Genomic DNA, 17,106 nt, shown 5'->3' with positions numbered 1-17,106 from the left:
TGATTCTTGCACAACTTTTATTAGAATAAGAAGCGACCTGGAGCGAGGGGTGTTGGGGGTTTCAGGGACGGATGGCAGTCATCATGGAATAGTTGGGTATATGGGATGTGTTAGGGTAACAAGGAATAGGCATAGGAGCATGTATGCTTGCATGTATACCAATGCTAGAAGTATAGTAAATAAATTTGATGAATTTGAAGTGTTGGTCAAGACATCAAAGGCGGATATTGTTGGGATAGCAGAGACGTGGTGTCACAAAGGTATAAGGAATGCAGAACTGGAATTTGGGGAGTACAATGTGTACAGAAAGGATAGACAGGACAGAAAGGGAGGGGGTGTTATGCTGTTAATTAAGAAAAACATAAAATCAAAGGAAGTGCACCCAGTTAATATAGATGAACAGTGCTCTGTTGAGTCAGTTTGGTGCGAGATAAGCACTGCGAAAGGAAAAATAAGGGTAGGAGTGTGTTATAGGCCTAATGACTTGAATGAGTACAATGAACAATTGTACAGAGAAATAGAGTGGGCCAGTAAATCTGAATGTCTTATAATGGGGGATTTTAACTTCCCAGATATTGACTGGAACTTGTGGATTGGTCACTCACACACCAGTCAGACTTTTGTGGATTTATTGGATGATTGTTTTCTGCAGCAGCATGTTCGAGAGGCAACCAGAGAAAGTAATACTCTTGATCTGGTTATCAGCAGTGATCATTCGTGTATTAAGAATTTGCAGATAAAGGAACCACTAGGTGGCAGTGATCACAGTGTGCTGAAGTGGGATTTACTCAAAGAGGTAACTACCGTCAGGGGTAAAGGAAAGGGTTTTTGCTTCCGTAAAGGGGAGTACAGTGGTCTCAGACAGTTTTTAAATTCTGTACAGTGGGATCAACTGACGATGTTACCAACAGTAAATTCTAAGTGGGAAGCATTCAAGGAATTAATCGTGGAAGCTACTAGACTTTATATACCGATTAAGAAATATCGTTCAAGGTTTAGGCCTAAATGGTTATCAAATGAACTAATGAGACTCGTGACAGAGAAGAAAAATGCATGGGATGCATATAAATTATCAGGTGACGCAGAAGCCTGTGGCAGATATAAGCTAGTCTGTAATCAGGTCACAAAGGAGGTTCGGCAGGCGAAGGCGGATTACGAGAAATCTTTGGCAAAGGATGCTAAGAAAAACAGCAAGGATTTCTTTACTTATATAAACTCTAAAAGGAAGGGGATGAATATGATTGGTCCACTTGACATCGATGGTTCGACTGTTGATGATCCTGCTCAGATAGCAAACAAACTGAATGAGTATTTTGCATCTACATTCACACGTGAGGAATTATTACAGTTTGAAAATGGAAGAAGGTTATCAAATTGTAGCAGTGTGCTTAATGATTTTGTAATAACTGAGAGCAAAGTGGAGGAGAAATTGTTGAAGTTAAACATAAGAAAGGCACCTGGGGTGGATGGGATCTATCCAGTTATTTTAAAGGAGGCGGCAAAGCAACTAAGCAAACCCTTAGCCATAATTATGAGAGCATCCTTGGACTCAGGGGAGGTTCCCACGGACTGGAGATGTGCAAATGTGTCCCCAATTCACAAAGGTGGATCGAAGGGTGACACGAGTAATTACAGACCAGTTAGTTTAACTTCTGTTCCGGGTAAAATAATGGAGTCACTGGTTAAAGATGCATTGCAGGATCATCTAGACAAGACTGCAGCAATAATTCAAACACAGCATGGGTTTGTTAAGGGAAAGTCTTGTCTGACAAATTTGATTGGTTATTATGATGTGGTCACAAAGGAACTGGATGCGAAAAATAATTTTGATATCATATACTTGGATTTCAGGAAAGCTTTTGACACTGTTGCGCATGGAAGACTACTGTATAAATTGGAGCAGAATGGTATTAAGGGTAAGTTGCTACAATGGATAAAAGGATGGTTAAGTGGGAGAAGACAGAGGGTGGTAATCAATGGGTGCTGCTCTTCATGGACTAATGTTATTAGTGGAGTCCCACAGGGTTCGGTGTTGGGTCCACTGTTGTTTTGTGTATTTATCAATGATATTGATGAAGGTATATCAGGCTTAATGTCGAAGTTTGCAGATGACACAAAGGTTGGCAGGGTTGTTAATGACAGTAATGGCAGTGTGCTACTGCAACAGGATCTAGATAATTTGGGCAGATGGGCTAAGAAGTGGCAACTGAAGTTCAACCTTGACAAATGCAAAGTACTGCATATGGGTAGAAGTAACCCCAGAGAAACGTACCAACTGTGTGGTACTACACTTAAGGTGGTAGAAAATGAAAAAGACCTGGGAGTAATTGTGCAGTCAGATATGAAGTTTTCTGAGCAATGCAGACAGGCTGCTAGGGCAGGTCATGGGGTTTTGTCAATGATATATAGGAATTTTGCTAGCAGGGAAAAGGAGGTGATTGTCCCTCTGTATAAGGCAATGGTCAGGCCACGCCTTGAGTACTGCGTACAGGTCTGGAGGCCTCATTTTAGGAAGGATGTAGATTTGCTTGAGCGTGTACAGAGAAGAGCAACACGATTGGTGAGGGGAATGAAGGGATTCTCTTACCAAGAGAGGCTTAAGTTCTGCAAATTGCAGTGGCTGGAGACTAGGCACCTGCGCGGTGATCTGATTGAGGGCTATAAGGCCTTGAATGGGTTGAGCACGCTGAATTCTAATGGGATCCTTCCACTTGTTCAGATTACGAACCTACGGGGACATAAGTTCAAATTAAGAAAGGACAGATGTAGAATAGATGTGCGGAAATTTGCCTTTAGCCAGCGGGTGGTTAATTGCTGGAACAAACTTCCATCTGTCGTTGTGGAAGTTGATAGGTTAAATAAATTTAAGGAGGAACTGGACAGGCATTTGGAGGGAATGGTGTGATGATTTTTTTTTTTTTTTTTTTGGCTGATGCTGCATAAGCTCCTACACTTGCTTTCTTGCATCATGTGCCACTACTACTACTACTACTACTACAGTGGTGTTGATGTAAAACTGTTGAGCTGTCTTCTAAACACAGTAGTGTAGCATAGTTGGTAGAATTGCCGTTCTGCCCACACCGGGTGGAAAAGTTCGGGTCAATGAGTGAGGAATTTCTCTGGACCTATATCACAACGTGGCTGAGTTTGTCGGTCTGAGGCAAGGGTAGCATGTCCCCCTCCCCCTTTTTTTTCCCTCTGGAAAGTCGGGTTTTTCATCCAGAAAAGAGAAAACTGACCGCATAAACCTGAACCAGCCCTTTCATAAAAAATATTCTAGAATAGAACTGCATTTAAAAAATAATAATAAAATTCCAACAAATAAAGTTTTCTAGTCTCTTTGTCTACTTTTTCCCGAATTGATTGATTAATTGATTTGGATTTTATTGGCGCATTAGCATCTAATGCTATAATGCGCCACTTTTTTCCGAAGTTTATCCAGATAAGCCAGCTTACCACTCTGGAAGCATCGAGTCATTTAAGAATTCATGTTTCTATTTGTTCATATATAGTACATTTATATGCAATACAAGTAACCTAATCTAATCTAAATGCGTGTTCATTGGGGTACTTGAAATCTCTGCTTGGTCACTCATCACGGAAAAGGGAGTATTGATAAAACAAGTAGTTGATTCACCGATTTCTATTAGAAGCTTCAACTAATTAAAACAGTACTTCTCAACCTTTGGCACGTGGCAGAATATCTGCTGATTATAAGACTCACGAACATTTAATGCCTTTAACGCAAGAAAAATAATGCATGTTGTCTTTATTTCCTAATGATTGCAGCCTGTTCATCAAAAAATTCAGAAAATTTTGGGACACGAATTCTGAGAAGCATCGAATCCACTTTCCACTTCTAAGGAATTCTTCAGACGTGATTTATTATTATTTTGACAACAGATATGACATAAGCTCGCTTCTTTGCATCGTCTTCCAGCTTTTCTTCTTCTTGCGTCGTCTGCCGACTTTGCTTCTTTGCATCGTCTCCCAGCTTTGCATCGTCTGGCTGCTTCTACTTTGCATCGTCTGTCGTTTCAGTGCTGATAAATGATGGTTTAAATGAAGGAATTAGAAAGAATCTGTTTGAGATTGAGGATATATATATCTGTTGATTTATATCTTCTTCGCTAGTTAAAAATACTGTAATAATGATAATAATATTTTATATTATAAAATTTTCAAAATCTTATTCTCATTTTTCCTCTTTTAGGATGGAGTGGGTGGAGATCATAGAGCCCCGTACAAAGGAGCATATGTATGCCAACCTCACCACAGGGGAATGTGTGTGGGATCCTCCTCCTGGTGTCAAAGTGTACGTACACTCACTTTGTTTCTTTTAGGTTATATTATTAGTGCGTAGTAAATTAAAAATATACATAATATTGCTTGAAATAATATATTTATTAGTAGTGCTGTTAATGTCAAATAACTCAGAGCTATTCACCAAATTTAAAATGTAAAAGAAAATAAGCACTGTTCAAAATGTATGAGTGTTAAATTTGTACATATCGGGCATCTAGAAATCTGTTGACATTGTTGTGCAAAGTAGCCGGCCCCTCCATTTAATAATTACTTGGCCCTGCGAATTACTCGTGCCATTTTTATTCTGATGTGTTGTCATATGGCGTCGCTTTGGCGATCACCAAGTACACACGATGCACTCTTTCTTGTAAACATTGCAGCGATTTATTTATTATTGTGGGCTGCTGAGATATCAAGTAACTTTCAAGTCGAAGTAATAGCTCTTAGCGTCTTTGTGTCTCAGACAAAATTACGTTTGAGTTATTTAGGACGCGATAATGAAGATGTATTGTTTGCGGCGATTCCGTCGTTCGCATGCTACTGGTGGCACGGGAGAAAAAGAAAAAATGGATTTGTTACCCAGTACGGAGTTAGTCAGTCTCAAGTAGGCTTTTAGAAGCTTTTTCCACCGGGAAACTGGTCTGTGCTTGCTTTATGGGAAAGCAACACAACACAGTTAAACCATCACAATAGCAGTTCAGGAGTTCACGGAAGTGTTTTTTTTTTTTCTTGTTTCTTTTCTTTCTTTTTTTTTTTCTCTCGATGTCAATTTCAACCGGTTTTTTTTTTCGATGTCAGTTTATTTTTATTATTTTTTAAAGTTTAGTTGTTTTTTTTTTTTTTTATCCTATGTTAATTTCTTTTTTTTCCCCCAATGTCTATTTCGGCCAGTTTTTTTTTCTTTTTTTTTCCGATGTTAATTTCTTTTCTTTTTTCCGATTTCAGTTCCGACAAGTTTTTTTTTATTCGATGTCAATTAACTTTTTTTTAATGTTAATTTTTTTTTATTTTTCCTAGTGTAAATTTTTGCTTTTTTTTTTGTTTATTTTCGTTGTTAATTTTTTTTTCTCCGATGTCAATTTTGACCAGTGTTTTTTTTTTTTTTTTTTCCCTTCGATGTAATTTCAGGCAGTTTTTTTTTTTGTTTGTTTATTTGTTTTTTCCAATGTTAATTTCATCTTTTTTTTTTTTTTTTGCTTTTTTTTCGATGTCAATTTCGGCTAGTGTTTTTTATTTTTATGCCGATTTCAGCTAGTTTATTTTATTATTATTATTTTTTAGCGGTTAATTTCATTTTTTTAACGATGTCATAATTTATTTTCTTTTTTTCGGAAATCAATTGGATGTCAATTTCAGTTTTTTTTTTTTCTTTTCTATGTAAATTTAAGCCAGGTTTTTTTTTTTTTTTCTATGTCAATTTCTGCCAGTGTTTTTGTTTTTTCTTTTCATTTGATGCCGATTTCAGCTATTTTATTATTTTTTTTTTTATGTCAATTTCGGCCAGTGTTTTTTTTTCTTTTTTTTCCCTTCTTTTTTCTGATGTCAATTTCAATGACTCTTTTTACTTTTATTTTTATTTATTTTATTTTTTGTTCCGATGTTAGTGTTCTCAAGATGTTGGCTTCAGCTGAACTTTTTGTTGTTCCTACCAGAACCCGATTTACATATAAGCTAAACAAGCTACAGCATAGGGCCTCACATTATAAGGGACCTCGCTGTATCTTAAAAAAAAAAATCTTTTTTTAATATTGTCACTGGTGAACAGTAAGAGAGAGAAAGGCTTCATACATGTTATAGCTTAGGGCAACAACAAGTTTAAATCCGGCCCTGGTTCCTACATTAGTTTCAGCAGATTTATATATATTTTTTAAAACTGTGAATATCAGCCTCCATGTAACACACACACACACACACACACATACACACGACACATTTCGAGCTAGCAAATCTTGTTTAATGTAACTTATCAGGAACTGGAGGTCACATGAGAAGACGTCATTCCCGGGGAGCTTGGCCTTCTTACAGCCAGACACCGAGCACTCCTCTGCACGTGCCACTTGGAACAGTTGCATCATCGGTTTTTCCTCTCTCCGTCGCTCCGTTTTCGCTAATCGTGCTCTTTCTGCTTTTTGTGACCTGACGTGATTTGTGCGAATCAGGGTCAGGACAGCGATCATCGCTAAAGTAACTTCGGAGTGCATTCAACCAGACCCCAAGAATATTTGTCACGTGACCTGTGCAGAAACAGATAAAAACATTTGGACATGCTCAGAATATTCTACTCTTATCTGCAAAGCAATTTGTTTATTTTTGAATATGTCATTCATTTCCGGATGTTTTTAATTTTCCTCTTTGTTTTTAGTTTGGTTCTTTCTGCTGAAAAATAAATTTGTAAAAATAAGTTTGTCCACTTTTTGTTCCGATTTTTTTTTTTTTTTTTTTAAGTACGAATTTATAGTTTTTAGCAAGTGACAGGTTGAATCGATGTCCTCGGTAGATTATAAAATATCGAATAGTAGTAGTGGCATGTGATGCAAGAAAGCATGTGTATAAGCTTATGCAGCATCAGCCAAAAAAAAAAAAAAAATCGCACCATTCCCTCCAAATGCCTGTCCAGTTCCTCCTTAAATTTATTCAACCTATCAACTTCCACAACGACACATGGAACTTTGTTCCAGCAATTGACCACCCGCTGGCTAAAGGCAGATTTCCGCACATCTATTCTACATCTGTCTTTTCTTAATTTGAATTTATGCCCCATTAGGTTCGTAATCTGAACAAGTGGAAGGATCCCATCAGAATTCAGCGTGCTCAACCCATTCAAGGCCTTATACACCTCAATCAGATCACCTCGCAGGTGCCTAGTCTCCAGCCACTGCAATTTGCAGAACTTAAGCCTCTCTTGGTAAGAGGATCCCTTCATTCCCCTCACCAATCTTGTTGCCCTTCTCTGTACACGCTCAAGTAAATCTATATCCTTCTTAAAATGAGGCTTCCAGACCTGTACGCAGTACTCAAGGCGTGGCCTGACCTGACCATTCCTTATACAGAGGGACAATCACCTCCTTCTCCCTGCTAGCAAAATTCCTATATATCATTGACAAAACCCCATGACCTGCCCTGGCAGCCTGTCTGCATTGCTCAGAAAACTTCATATCTGACTGCACAATTACTCCCTGGTCTTTTTCATTTTCTACCACCTTAAGTGTAGTACCAAACAGATGGTACGTTTCTCTGGGGTTACTTCTACCCATATGCAGTACTTTGCATTTGTCATTTACATCAACTTCAGTTGCTACTTCTTAGTCCATCTGCCCAAATTATCTAGATCCTGTTGCAGTAGCACACTGCCATTACTGTCATTAACAACCCTGCCAACCTTTGTATCATCTGCAAACTTCGACATTAAGCCTGATATACCTTCATCAATATCATTGATAAATATATACAACAACAGTGGACCCAACACCGAACCCTGTGGAACTCCACTAATAACATTAGTCCAAGAAGAGCAGCACCCATTGATTACCACCCTCTGTCTTCTCGCACTTAACCATCCTTTTATCCATTTTAGCAACTTACCCTTAATACCATATTTTCAATTAAATGGCATCGATTGTGCCTTAATCATGTTTTGGCATGGTCATAACACTGACTTACATAATTTGCATATTTGTTTTTAATGGATAACGTTACAATTGGGTAACGTTAGATTATTTCTCTGTGCATTGGCTGTTGGAATCAGTTGCGTCTGTCGGTGAGTGGAGAATATCAATTGTTCATAACAATGTTTACCATTTGATTGTGATGCCACCTATCCTGAATTCATTTCTGTAGTTACTTATCAGATATCAGTCGTAAGGCACTTGCACAATACCTGGTCACTTTTTTTTTTACTTCATTCCCATAATTTATGGCTATGGTAAACCATACAAATGTGTGGCTAGCCAACTGGAGTCTTCATTCAGTAAATTACCAAAGTCATGTGCTGATAAACCCTCCAGTAGCCAAAAGTATTCTGCAATACACGATTCGCAATAATCTTCAGGTTAGATGAAGGACCGTATGAGAACAGAAGGGAAGCTGATGTTTGACACCATATCCCCTAAATAGATAACTGTTATGAAGGAGATTTCAGGAATTTTACCATATTGCTGTCTTATCACTTCACATCATAATGCCGTCTTTTAACTCTATGACAAGTCTCCAAATAATTTCCGGAACCCACAATCTGTGCATCCAGGATGGTTACCGTTTCACCTCTTCCACAGAGAAGGTCGGGTTTCCTCAGTCCCTCTTTAGTGTAGTAACTTGGCTCTTTTATTATAGCCCATCCTCTTTTCACCACACCATCATGCTGTTGACCCTAATTCCGTGAGAACTGTGACATTTTAAGGCGACATGGGAAAGGGATTCAATTGCTTGACAACCCACTCTACAACGTCTTTCCACACTACTTATACTCGCGATGTTCTGGAGAGGGTAGGAAGAGCATTTATTCCAGTATTAATTAGGTCAATAGAGACATGACCAGATAAGAGTCGGATGCCATCGCCAATCCATCGATGTTGGACACGGGCCTTTCCGGGTTCTTTCAGGCTATTGCGGTCAAGGGACCTATGTAAGAGGTTACTCAATCGATTCTTAATTTTCTACTTAGAATCTAATAAGGCACTACTGTCCTTTAACAATTTATTTGCTGCACATAATTCACGTTTCATAGAAAGAGAAGAAGCGAGACTTCTTATTACCAAAGATGAGGAGTATTGTAACTTTTGAAATCTTATTTTCTCTAGAGGGGAATGGTCCATCAAAGAGATGGAATACCAAGATTTCCCCTTCTGTTTTATCAGTATGAAAATATGCTCTATGTTTTTTGGTAATCGTAACCATTTCCTAACAGTTACACGAACCTGCGTATTCAAGGAGTTCGATATATTTGCTGTTGCTAGCCCCAGAATCAAACGATGGTAGAGTCTAGGGAGTAAATAAACACGTAAGATAAACCGCCACTGTTGAAGTTTAAGTGGAGCAGTACTCAACCTAGACAACTGGTGTCATAAAGATTCACAATATTTTTTTCTACCTTCAGGTGAGAAGGGGCTCTTCGTACAGAAACAATTTCTGTGAAGAGTGACACGAAAAATACTAACCCATTGCTCGTATAACTTTTATTCCTGTTGTACAGAGCTGCGCTGGCGAACACTCATGGCTAACACATCCCACAAAGTCTTAATGGGATTGAGACTTGTTGATTGGGCTGGCCGGAACAGATGTTCGAAGATACTTTCCTGCATGCTGCATGTAACTTTTTCAACCGACATATTTTTTATATCGATTTTTACCTATTATCCTAATAGGTAAAATAGGCCAGGCAGTGTAAGTAGTTGGAGTAAGTTCTGAAAGACTTAATTCGCCGTTGGTTGGGTCATTTCAGCAGAAACCAAATTTAAAATACTGAATAATAAACAAATATGAAAATAGGAATAATGATTGATTTATTTATCGTAATTTGAATATACACTCATGAGTCAAAATATTATGACCACCTCTGTGTCCACGAGTGAACTCCTCCCACAGCGTCTAGGAGTAACGTCGCCGACCGGAGAAGCACATATAATGATGGCACGATAGTGCCTGTCAGTAAAGTCCGTGCAATGGGGAAAGGAAAAGACCTGATGGAATTTTAACTGAAAATGATTTCTGGTGCTAAGAAGGCAACCAAGGCATTGTCGGCTGTTTGAGGATCGCCGTAGTTGAAGGTATGGCAGGAGTGGTCCGAAGAGGGACACACCACATGGGAGATTACTACTGGTGGACAGTCGATAGGCACATGCTGTTCAGGACAACAGACGGCTCACGATCACTCAGTTAACGGAAACTGCAGCCAGGCGCACGAAGAAACGTTTCTGAATGCGCTATCCAACGGACGCTCTTGCGGATAGATCTGTTTATGTGTCCATATTGACGGACTGTCATCGACATCTCCGCCTCCAGGGAGCACCATTCCTGAATACTGGATGATCAAGGTTCCAGCACCATTCCTGAATACTGGATGATCAAGGTTCCAGCGCCATCATGTCGAATGACGGGTGTGTATTCCATGCCCAGCAAGTGAACAGCTGCAACCAGACTGCACGGATGGACGAAAACAGGCCAGCGACGATGGTACTATGCTTTGGGGAATGTTTTCATGGACATAACTGGGTCCCCCAGCCCATTCAACACACCATCACTGCCAGACCTACCTTGGGATTGTTTCGGGCAAAAGTTTTCCCTGCATGGTGACCGTGCGGAATATGGAATATTCTCCATATTATTCACAGAGAGTTGTGACTATGCCTCGTGTCACAAAACCTGCATTGTGCAGTAATGGTTCGAGATTATGTCCAAGCACTTTGTGTGCTCCCCTGGCCGCCAACTTCACCCGACATCAATCCCATCGAACATTTGTAGGTGCGGTGGTATTCGCCAGTGCTTCGCTCCGTTGCCGAACTCCTCAACTCTCCTGTCCATCTGGTCCAGGACACCTTCAGGCGTTAAGTGGAGTCTATGCCACGCTGGGTGCAAGCGGTTACCGCAGTGAAAGACAGCCCAACACTCTATTAGGTAGGTGGTCATAATGTTTTGGTTCATGAGTGTATATACAATAATCAAAAACATCTCAAGGAATGATTGGTGGTTATAGAAGGGTATAATATACTGCAGGAGCAGTGTACTTTTGTTTGATTTGTAGAAATATTAAAGTTTTTATAAGTTGCTCTCCAATAGGGGCTCAAATGGTGCTCTCTAGAACCGTGTTCATTGCCTACTGTACGAACTTCGTCTCCTCAAATTGCTGCTTCTCGGCAACGGAATGTTTTGAACCGCATCTTGGTGAAAATAGGAGGTAATACTGTACTCAGCTGTTGTTGTTCACTATCAGATGGCACTTCCGTGTAAAAGTACGCCAGCGTCTGCTGTGACCTTGAGATGAGGGTCGAAACAGCCGACGCTCTTTTTAGATAAATCTTACCTCGCAAACAAATCACACTCCAGCGTCTTGCTTAACATAACTGATATGATCGGTAAGTTGTTCCCACTTGTCCTTGAAAAAAAAAAGAAAGAAAGAAAGAAAAAAAAAGTAACAATATTGAAACGTATTCTGAAGATATACTGATCTCTGAGAAGTATTGATTTCTGGAAGCAGCAAGCTGAATCTGGGTGTGCTCTATTGTTCCCTTTGTTGATCGAGTTGTGGAGGAAAAAGATAGTGATCTAGAAGGCGCTGCTGACATGCGTGTCGAGTAGTGTGTCATATTCGGGGAAAAAAACTGGGAGGGGTGACAGCTTTCAAACGACCTGCCCTTGTAGTTTAAGCCGGCTAAGTAGGTCTCAGTTTAAAATCTTCCCAGATTTTATATCTTACGATCATGTCTCCAGAGATGTTTCGTCTACATTTTAAAGAATAAATTAGCAATAATCTTGAAATGGACCCAGATCTTTCCAATATTTCCCCCTCGTACATTCTAAAATATGAGTCACAAATTATTTACACCTCGTGTAGCTGGTGTCGTTGGTCAAGCATATCAACATTGCTTATTCGTAAACTCATAAAACTTGCTATATCTGTGAGGTTTGTTGTTTATGCCAATGTAATAAGCAATATTTGAGGACATCAAGACGCTGAAACGTTTTTTCTTTCCTTCAGTCTTCACATGCTTTTTAACTTTCGTTTGGCATTTTACGTCTAGAGTCGCCATTTTTGTGTCCCAGTACGTCATGGTTTTTAAAGATTTCTTGACGAAATGGCTCTTTAAATACGTAAATAACCGAAGATGTGTTGTCACTAAGATTTATAAATTTGGGACAGTTTTTTTTTTTTTTTATTTTTTTTATCCTTCTTTCCTTATTGTGAAGCAGCTGTTCTGATTCGTCATGCCAAGCAGCTCGATTTTTGTGTTTATAGCTGGTTTGATGACTGTCGTCTGCTGCATTCTTCTTTTGTATTCTTCTGCAGTCCACAGCAGACGATGGATCACTATCGTCTGCTGCATTCTTGTTTTTTTAGATTTCAAATGCTCTGTTTTTTTCTATTTTGAAATCGTTGACTGATACTCAAAGTTTAACGCAATAAATTTTACTTAAGTCATTCATGTGATTTGTTTAAAGTGTTTTTCCCTTTTTAATTTATTTTTCTTTAAATTAATTTCACACATGGATACCATGCAATCAGAATTAATACAAACGAACATTCATACATATCTGCGGACCGCATATTCGTGTGTCGTGCATGGTCGAACATGTGGCTTTCTGAATCCTCTACCTGCACGCTAAATAATGTATCTTATCCGGCGAATCTACACGTGATTCCCATCTCTGCACTGTGTGACTATTATGGAATTCCATACTGGTGTGTCGATCCAATCCTCAGGTTTATTCAAGCATTTAAGCACCTTGTAATATCCATAATACAGTTTGGGTGAACCATGGAGTCTGAACTCACTCTCAGAAGATGGTTCCATTTGAATGTACTTTTAGTGCATATTTTAAATTTTTACGCTCATGGAATAGGTCTCATGTGGAATACTCTCCACATTCAAAACGCGTTTCCTTGGTATTGCTCCGCTCTACAGTTCGCTGCCGTTGAGTGCTAACAATGGATATGGAGTATAATGGCAAATTCACTAAAATCATTGGCTTTGGACCCATATCCACATGAACACCTTTTATATGAACTGAAGTAATATCACATTAGAGACAAGTTACTACTCTTAGATTGTTAAATAGTAGAAAACAAAGTCATTATAATTTGCTGTTGCTGTCCATTAACCCAAGAAAGAACCAGTGGGCCTTCACTGGCAATAATGCTTACCAGTGGAGGCCCACGGGGTTCTTTCTTGAGTTCTTTACTGTTTCTCATAGTGGCAACACTACTATGCTGCCATCGTGGGAGAGACAGAGGAGGGGTTTCCGATGGCTGGTTTTATATTGTTAAAGATAACCTTTGGGCATTCTCATGGTAGCTTTAATATTTTGTTAATTATACAGATAAAATATTAAAGCTAGGAGGAGGAAGGCTATCCTTCCACGAGTACGTTGTGTTATCTGGCTACTAACTGCATATACACATCAGGGCGGTTTATCAGGTCCTGTTCAGGGATAATGGATTGAGGAATAAATCCGAACAAACCAAACTCAGAAGGCACGTTGAGTTCTAGTCCCGTCGATGGCAGGAGTAATTTTTATGGGCCTTTTTAATAATGAGGCTGAGTTAGTCGGTCTCAGGCGAGGGTAGCATGGATTTTCCTCCCGGAAACTTGGGTTTTTCGTCCAACAAACAGAAAATCGACCACAGAACATATGCAATTTATAAACAATACACACGGAGCAATATGGCCTTAGTCGCCGATGCTCCTAAAACTCTATAACAACAATAGAAGGCACGCAATATAATCAGACTTCTCATGGCCCGGGTTGCCTTTGAGCGAGACCAAAACACGCTGAATAATCACTTTCAAGGATAGATCGAATGCAAAACAAGTTGAAAATTGGTCAAACAAAATCAGCATGGAATCCCATAAAATTGGAGGATCTTTTTATGCTTACCAAAAACGTTGCATTCATAGTACATCATTTGTTTACTGAATAGTTATGTACCCGCTTTCGAAAGGCAACAGTTCCATTTGTTTACAGTTATAAAAGGCGCCGTTTTGTGCACGTGCCGTCATCCGAGGAAAAGTGTATTGATAGTTGACGAAGTGCATCGTATGTGACAGTTTAAACTACCGTTCTTATCGACTTGATCAATAGAAGTGTAGGAAAAACCAGCCAAGAGGAAGTGAAACACATAAATGAGCGCACATAACAAAATGTTCGAATTATAAATAGCAGAAACGAGTAATTTGTAATTCAATATGGGGAAATCCCTTAGGTGACCTTCTTTGTCTGAAATGTCTTTGAAGTTCATTTGATCATCGAGAGGGCGCTACTTACCAAATTTATAACGACATCAAATGCTAAGTCAACATAAAATTCATTAGTTTTAGTAATCTGCTTATTAATTCCTGTTAATAGATTATTCCTATCAGTCATGCGAATGCTAAATGTTGAATTGTAACTAAATTTCATGCAGGGATACAGTTTTTATTGATTATATTCCGTTAAATATATAGAATTTTCCGCTCCCATTCTTATAACGCATCGCATTTTCTAACGACCTATTTCCTGTGCGTGTTACGTGAATGTCAAACGACTGAAAATGCGCTTGGCATTTAGTTTGGAGAAATAAACAAAGTACAGTTTGATGCTTTTGCCTTGTCAGATGAGTACTGGCACAGTAATTCTTGATTAATAATTACTATAATTATTTGTAAAAAAAAAAAAAAAAAAAGAAAGAAAGAAAAAAAAAATGCAGTGAATATTCGAAATAAGTAAAGTAGAGTCAGGCATAATATATAAATTATCTTGCGTGCTGCTTTTTCTTCCGAATTTTTCAAATAAATGAGACTAATGTGTTTTGTCGTTCTCTGAAGTTTATGGATGGATAAATATCGAAGAATAACCAGTGTTGAAAAGGAAGGAAAACGCACGACAGGAAGTTGTGGGGCGTTGCTATTTACTTCTTCAGTTTATTCGAGTGGCCATGCAATGAAGTTGTCATTTCGTGAGGATATTTTTGCGTGTTCTCTGGATGGAACACGCATATATAAAACACCGTTTGTGGAATAAATCAGACTGTGTAATTAGATTCCTTTCTGGATAGCCACGAGAGTTATGGAATGCGTATACAAGGCATAACTACTTGGTGATTTATGTAAAAAAAAAAAAAAAAAGAATAAAAATAGCTTGGGACTGTGAAAGAACTTTCTAACACGAGCATGCGTAGCTTCTGCGAAATGCTTGAATGAAATACCAGAAGCGCCACGAAACTAAGAACATAATAAACATTTTAATGAGCTTCCTTCCCCTGCTCCAACCTCCCACGAAGCCCTCATTGGATGACTAATTCAAACTCCTTATATATTGTACTGTGCAATAGGGAGAATAGTTTTAAAATTGCTTGGGAGTCAGCAAAGATAATTATCGAACAGCATACAAAAAATTATCATTATTGTTGTTGGAACCCGTTCCATTGATATGGATCCGAATATCCGGTAATTTTGTCATTGTTCGAAGTAAGATAAGCGTGGCGGCAATGACCATATAATTATAGGGAGCACTGTGTTGTCAATTATTGGGATAACTCAATGCTAAGGATTTTGGCTGCTACTTGAGCTTTTGTCGGTACTTACGTTATCGCTTCATTACTTAATTTCTGCAGCCCATGGTATCGAAGTGTTCTTACATTCGTCTCTACCGAACTTCGAGATTTAACAACTGAAGACAAACAGTTTGTAGCAGGGATGGCAAATCGGTATTTTGTTAGTGTGTCAAAAGTTCCAGATGTCTGTCGGATTTGATGTTTTGGTGCTACCACCATCTGAAACTCGTTTCCTGAATGAACCAGTTTCCGCAAGGCGTATTTTCTGAAAGGTCTTATTTGGCATATGACGATTAGATAAGTTTTCTGCATACGTCTTGCCTCGGCTTCGGCTGCATTGCATCTAGCAAATCCATACATGAGATGCATGTCTGCCATCTCTCAATTTGAGTAAGCCTCCATTATCACAGCAAACAGCAAATGCACAGTATCTAAATGTATCTAACAAGCTCCAAATGTAGTGCCCATGTCAGAGGAGTTAACTGAAATCACTCAAAGAATACTACGGGAGTTGTTTGCATAATTACAGCAAGGCCGTCAATGAATGGAGCTAGCTATGCTAACTCAGTTTGTAGAAAGAATTGCTGAACACAAAAATGGCGACTATAACTCGGAAACAAGGTGAAATCTGTGTTTACATGAACTCTGTTTTATTGTTTTTTGGTCCTAAATCCATCCCTGAAGTAAGTTCCATATGATTACACCCTGTATATTCATATATTTTAGCCCGTGCGTTTGTGCACGGGTACATTGTCATGGGGCAGCAAAATCCGGTGTCATAGCTTTCCTATGCCTTTTTTTACCCTGAACTACATCATTTAACTTGGCATAAGACTGGAATAATATTCCCCTGTTATTGTGGTTTTATTATCAACAGTCCTTTTGTGTTCCAGAAAACTGATGCCAACAGTTTTCCAGCTGATGGTTGGGTTCACAACTTTTTCGGGATTGGAGTCTCCTGTGTTTCCATTACAGGTTTTATAATTTAGATTAAACATATAAAGATGTAGCCAAGTTTCGTCGCTAGTAACCAAACGAGATAAAATCTACTGGATTGGCAAGAATTCATTTCATATTCTCGTTTAATGAAAATATTTGTGGGAATCCTCCTTGCACAAATTTCGAACATTCCCAAATGCTCATGTATTATTGTTAAAATGCTTCTATGGGAAAATGTTCAGTACTTTTACCGAACGATATTCAATTTGAGGGATATTCATTCTTCTTCCACCTACCAACACAACACAAAAAATTTTAGAAATCTCATAAGGCATTGACATACAATATTTTTCATGTTGTTTTATAAGACATTAAGCTATCAAAATAATATATTCTATAATTTTTTAATATATCTTAATACCCCTTTCCCAGAACGTTTTGACCACTTCTCGTGTGATGGTCTTTCAGTAGATTCAATAAATTTACTTATGGACTAATGAATTTTTGAAGTACACTTTTATATCCATTTCGTATGTTCAAAATTGTATAACAGGAGTTATCAGGGGCTTAACAGCTGTCCCCCCTCCCCCTTCTGTTACTGTGATTGCCTTTTAAAACTC

The 17,106-nt window shown here is 38.6% G+C and overlaps 1 protein-coding gene across 1 annotated transcript in view; it reads left to right on the top strand.

Annotated features, from left to right (window-relative positions):
• LOC150075586 (rho GTPase-activating protein 39-like) overlaps nt 1–17,106 on the top strand; it is a 210,758-nt gene that overhangs the window by 47,471 nt on the left and 146,181 nt on the right. Inside the window, exon 2 of the mRNA XM_090389097.1 lies at nt 4,214–4,315. Coding sequence (XP_090245223.1) covers nt 4,214–4,315 — 102 coding nt within the window. The remainder of the gene's footprint in view (nt 1–4,213; nt 4,316–17,106) is intronic.

Source organism: Mastigoproctus giganteus, chromosome 14, assembly GCF_048544385.1.
Source record: "Mastigoproctus giganteus isolate SK-2022 chromosome 14, ASM4854438v1, whole genome shotgun sequence".
NCBI classification, from domain to species: domain Eukaryota; kingdom Metazoa; phylum Arthropoda; class Arachnida; order Uropygi; family Thelyphonidae; genus Mastigoproctus; species Mastigoproctus giganteus.
This window is presented reverse-complemented; position numbering and strand designations above follow the sequence as displayed.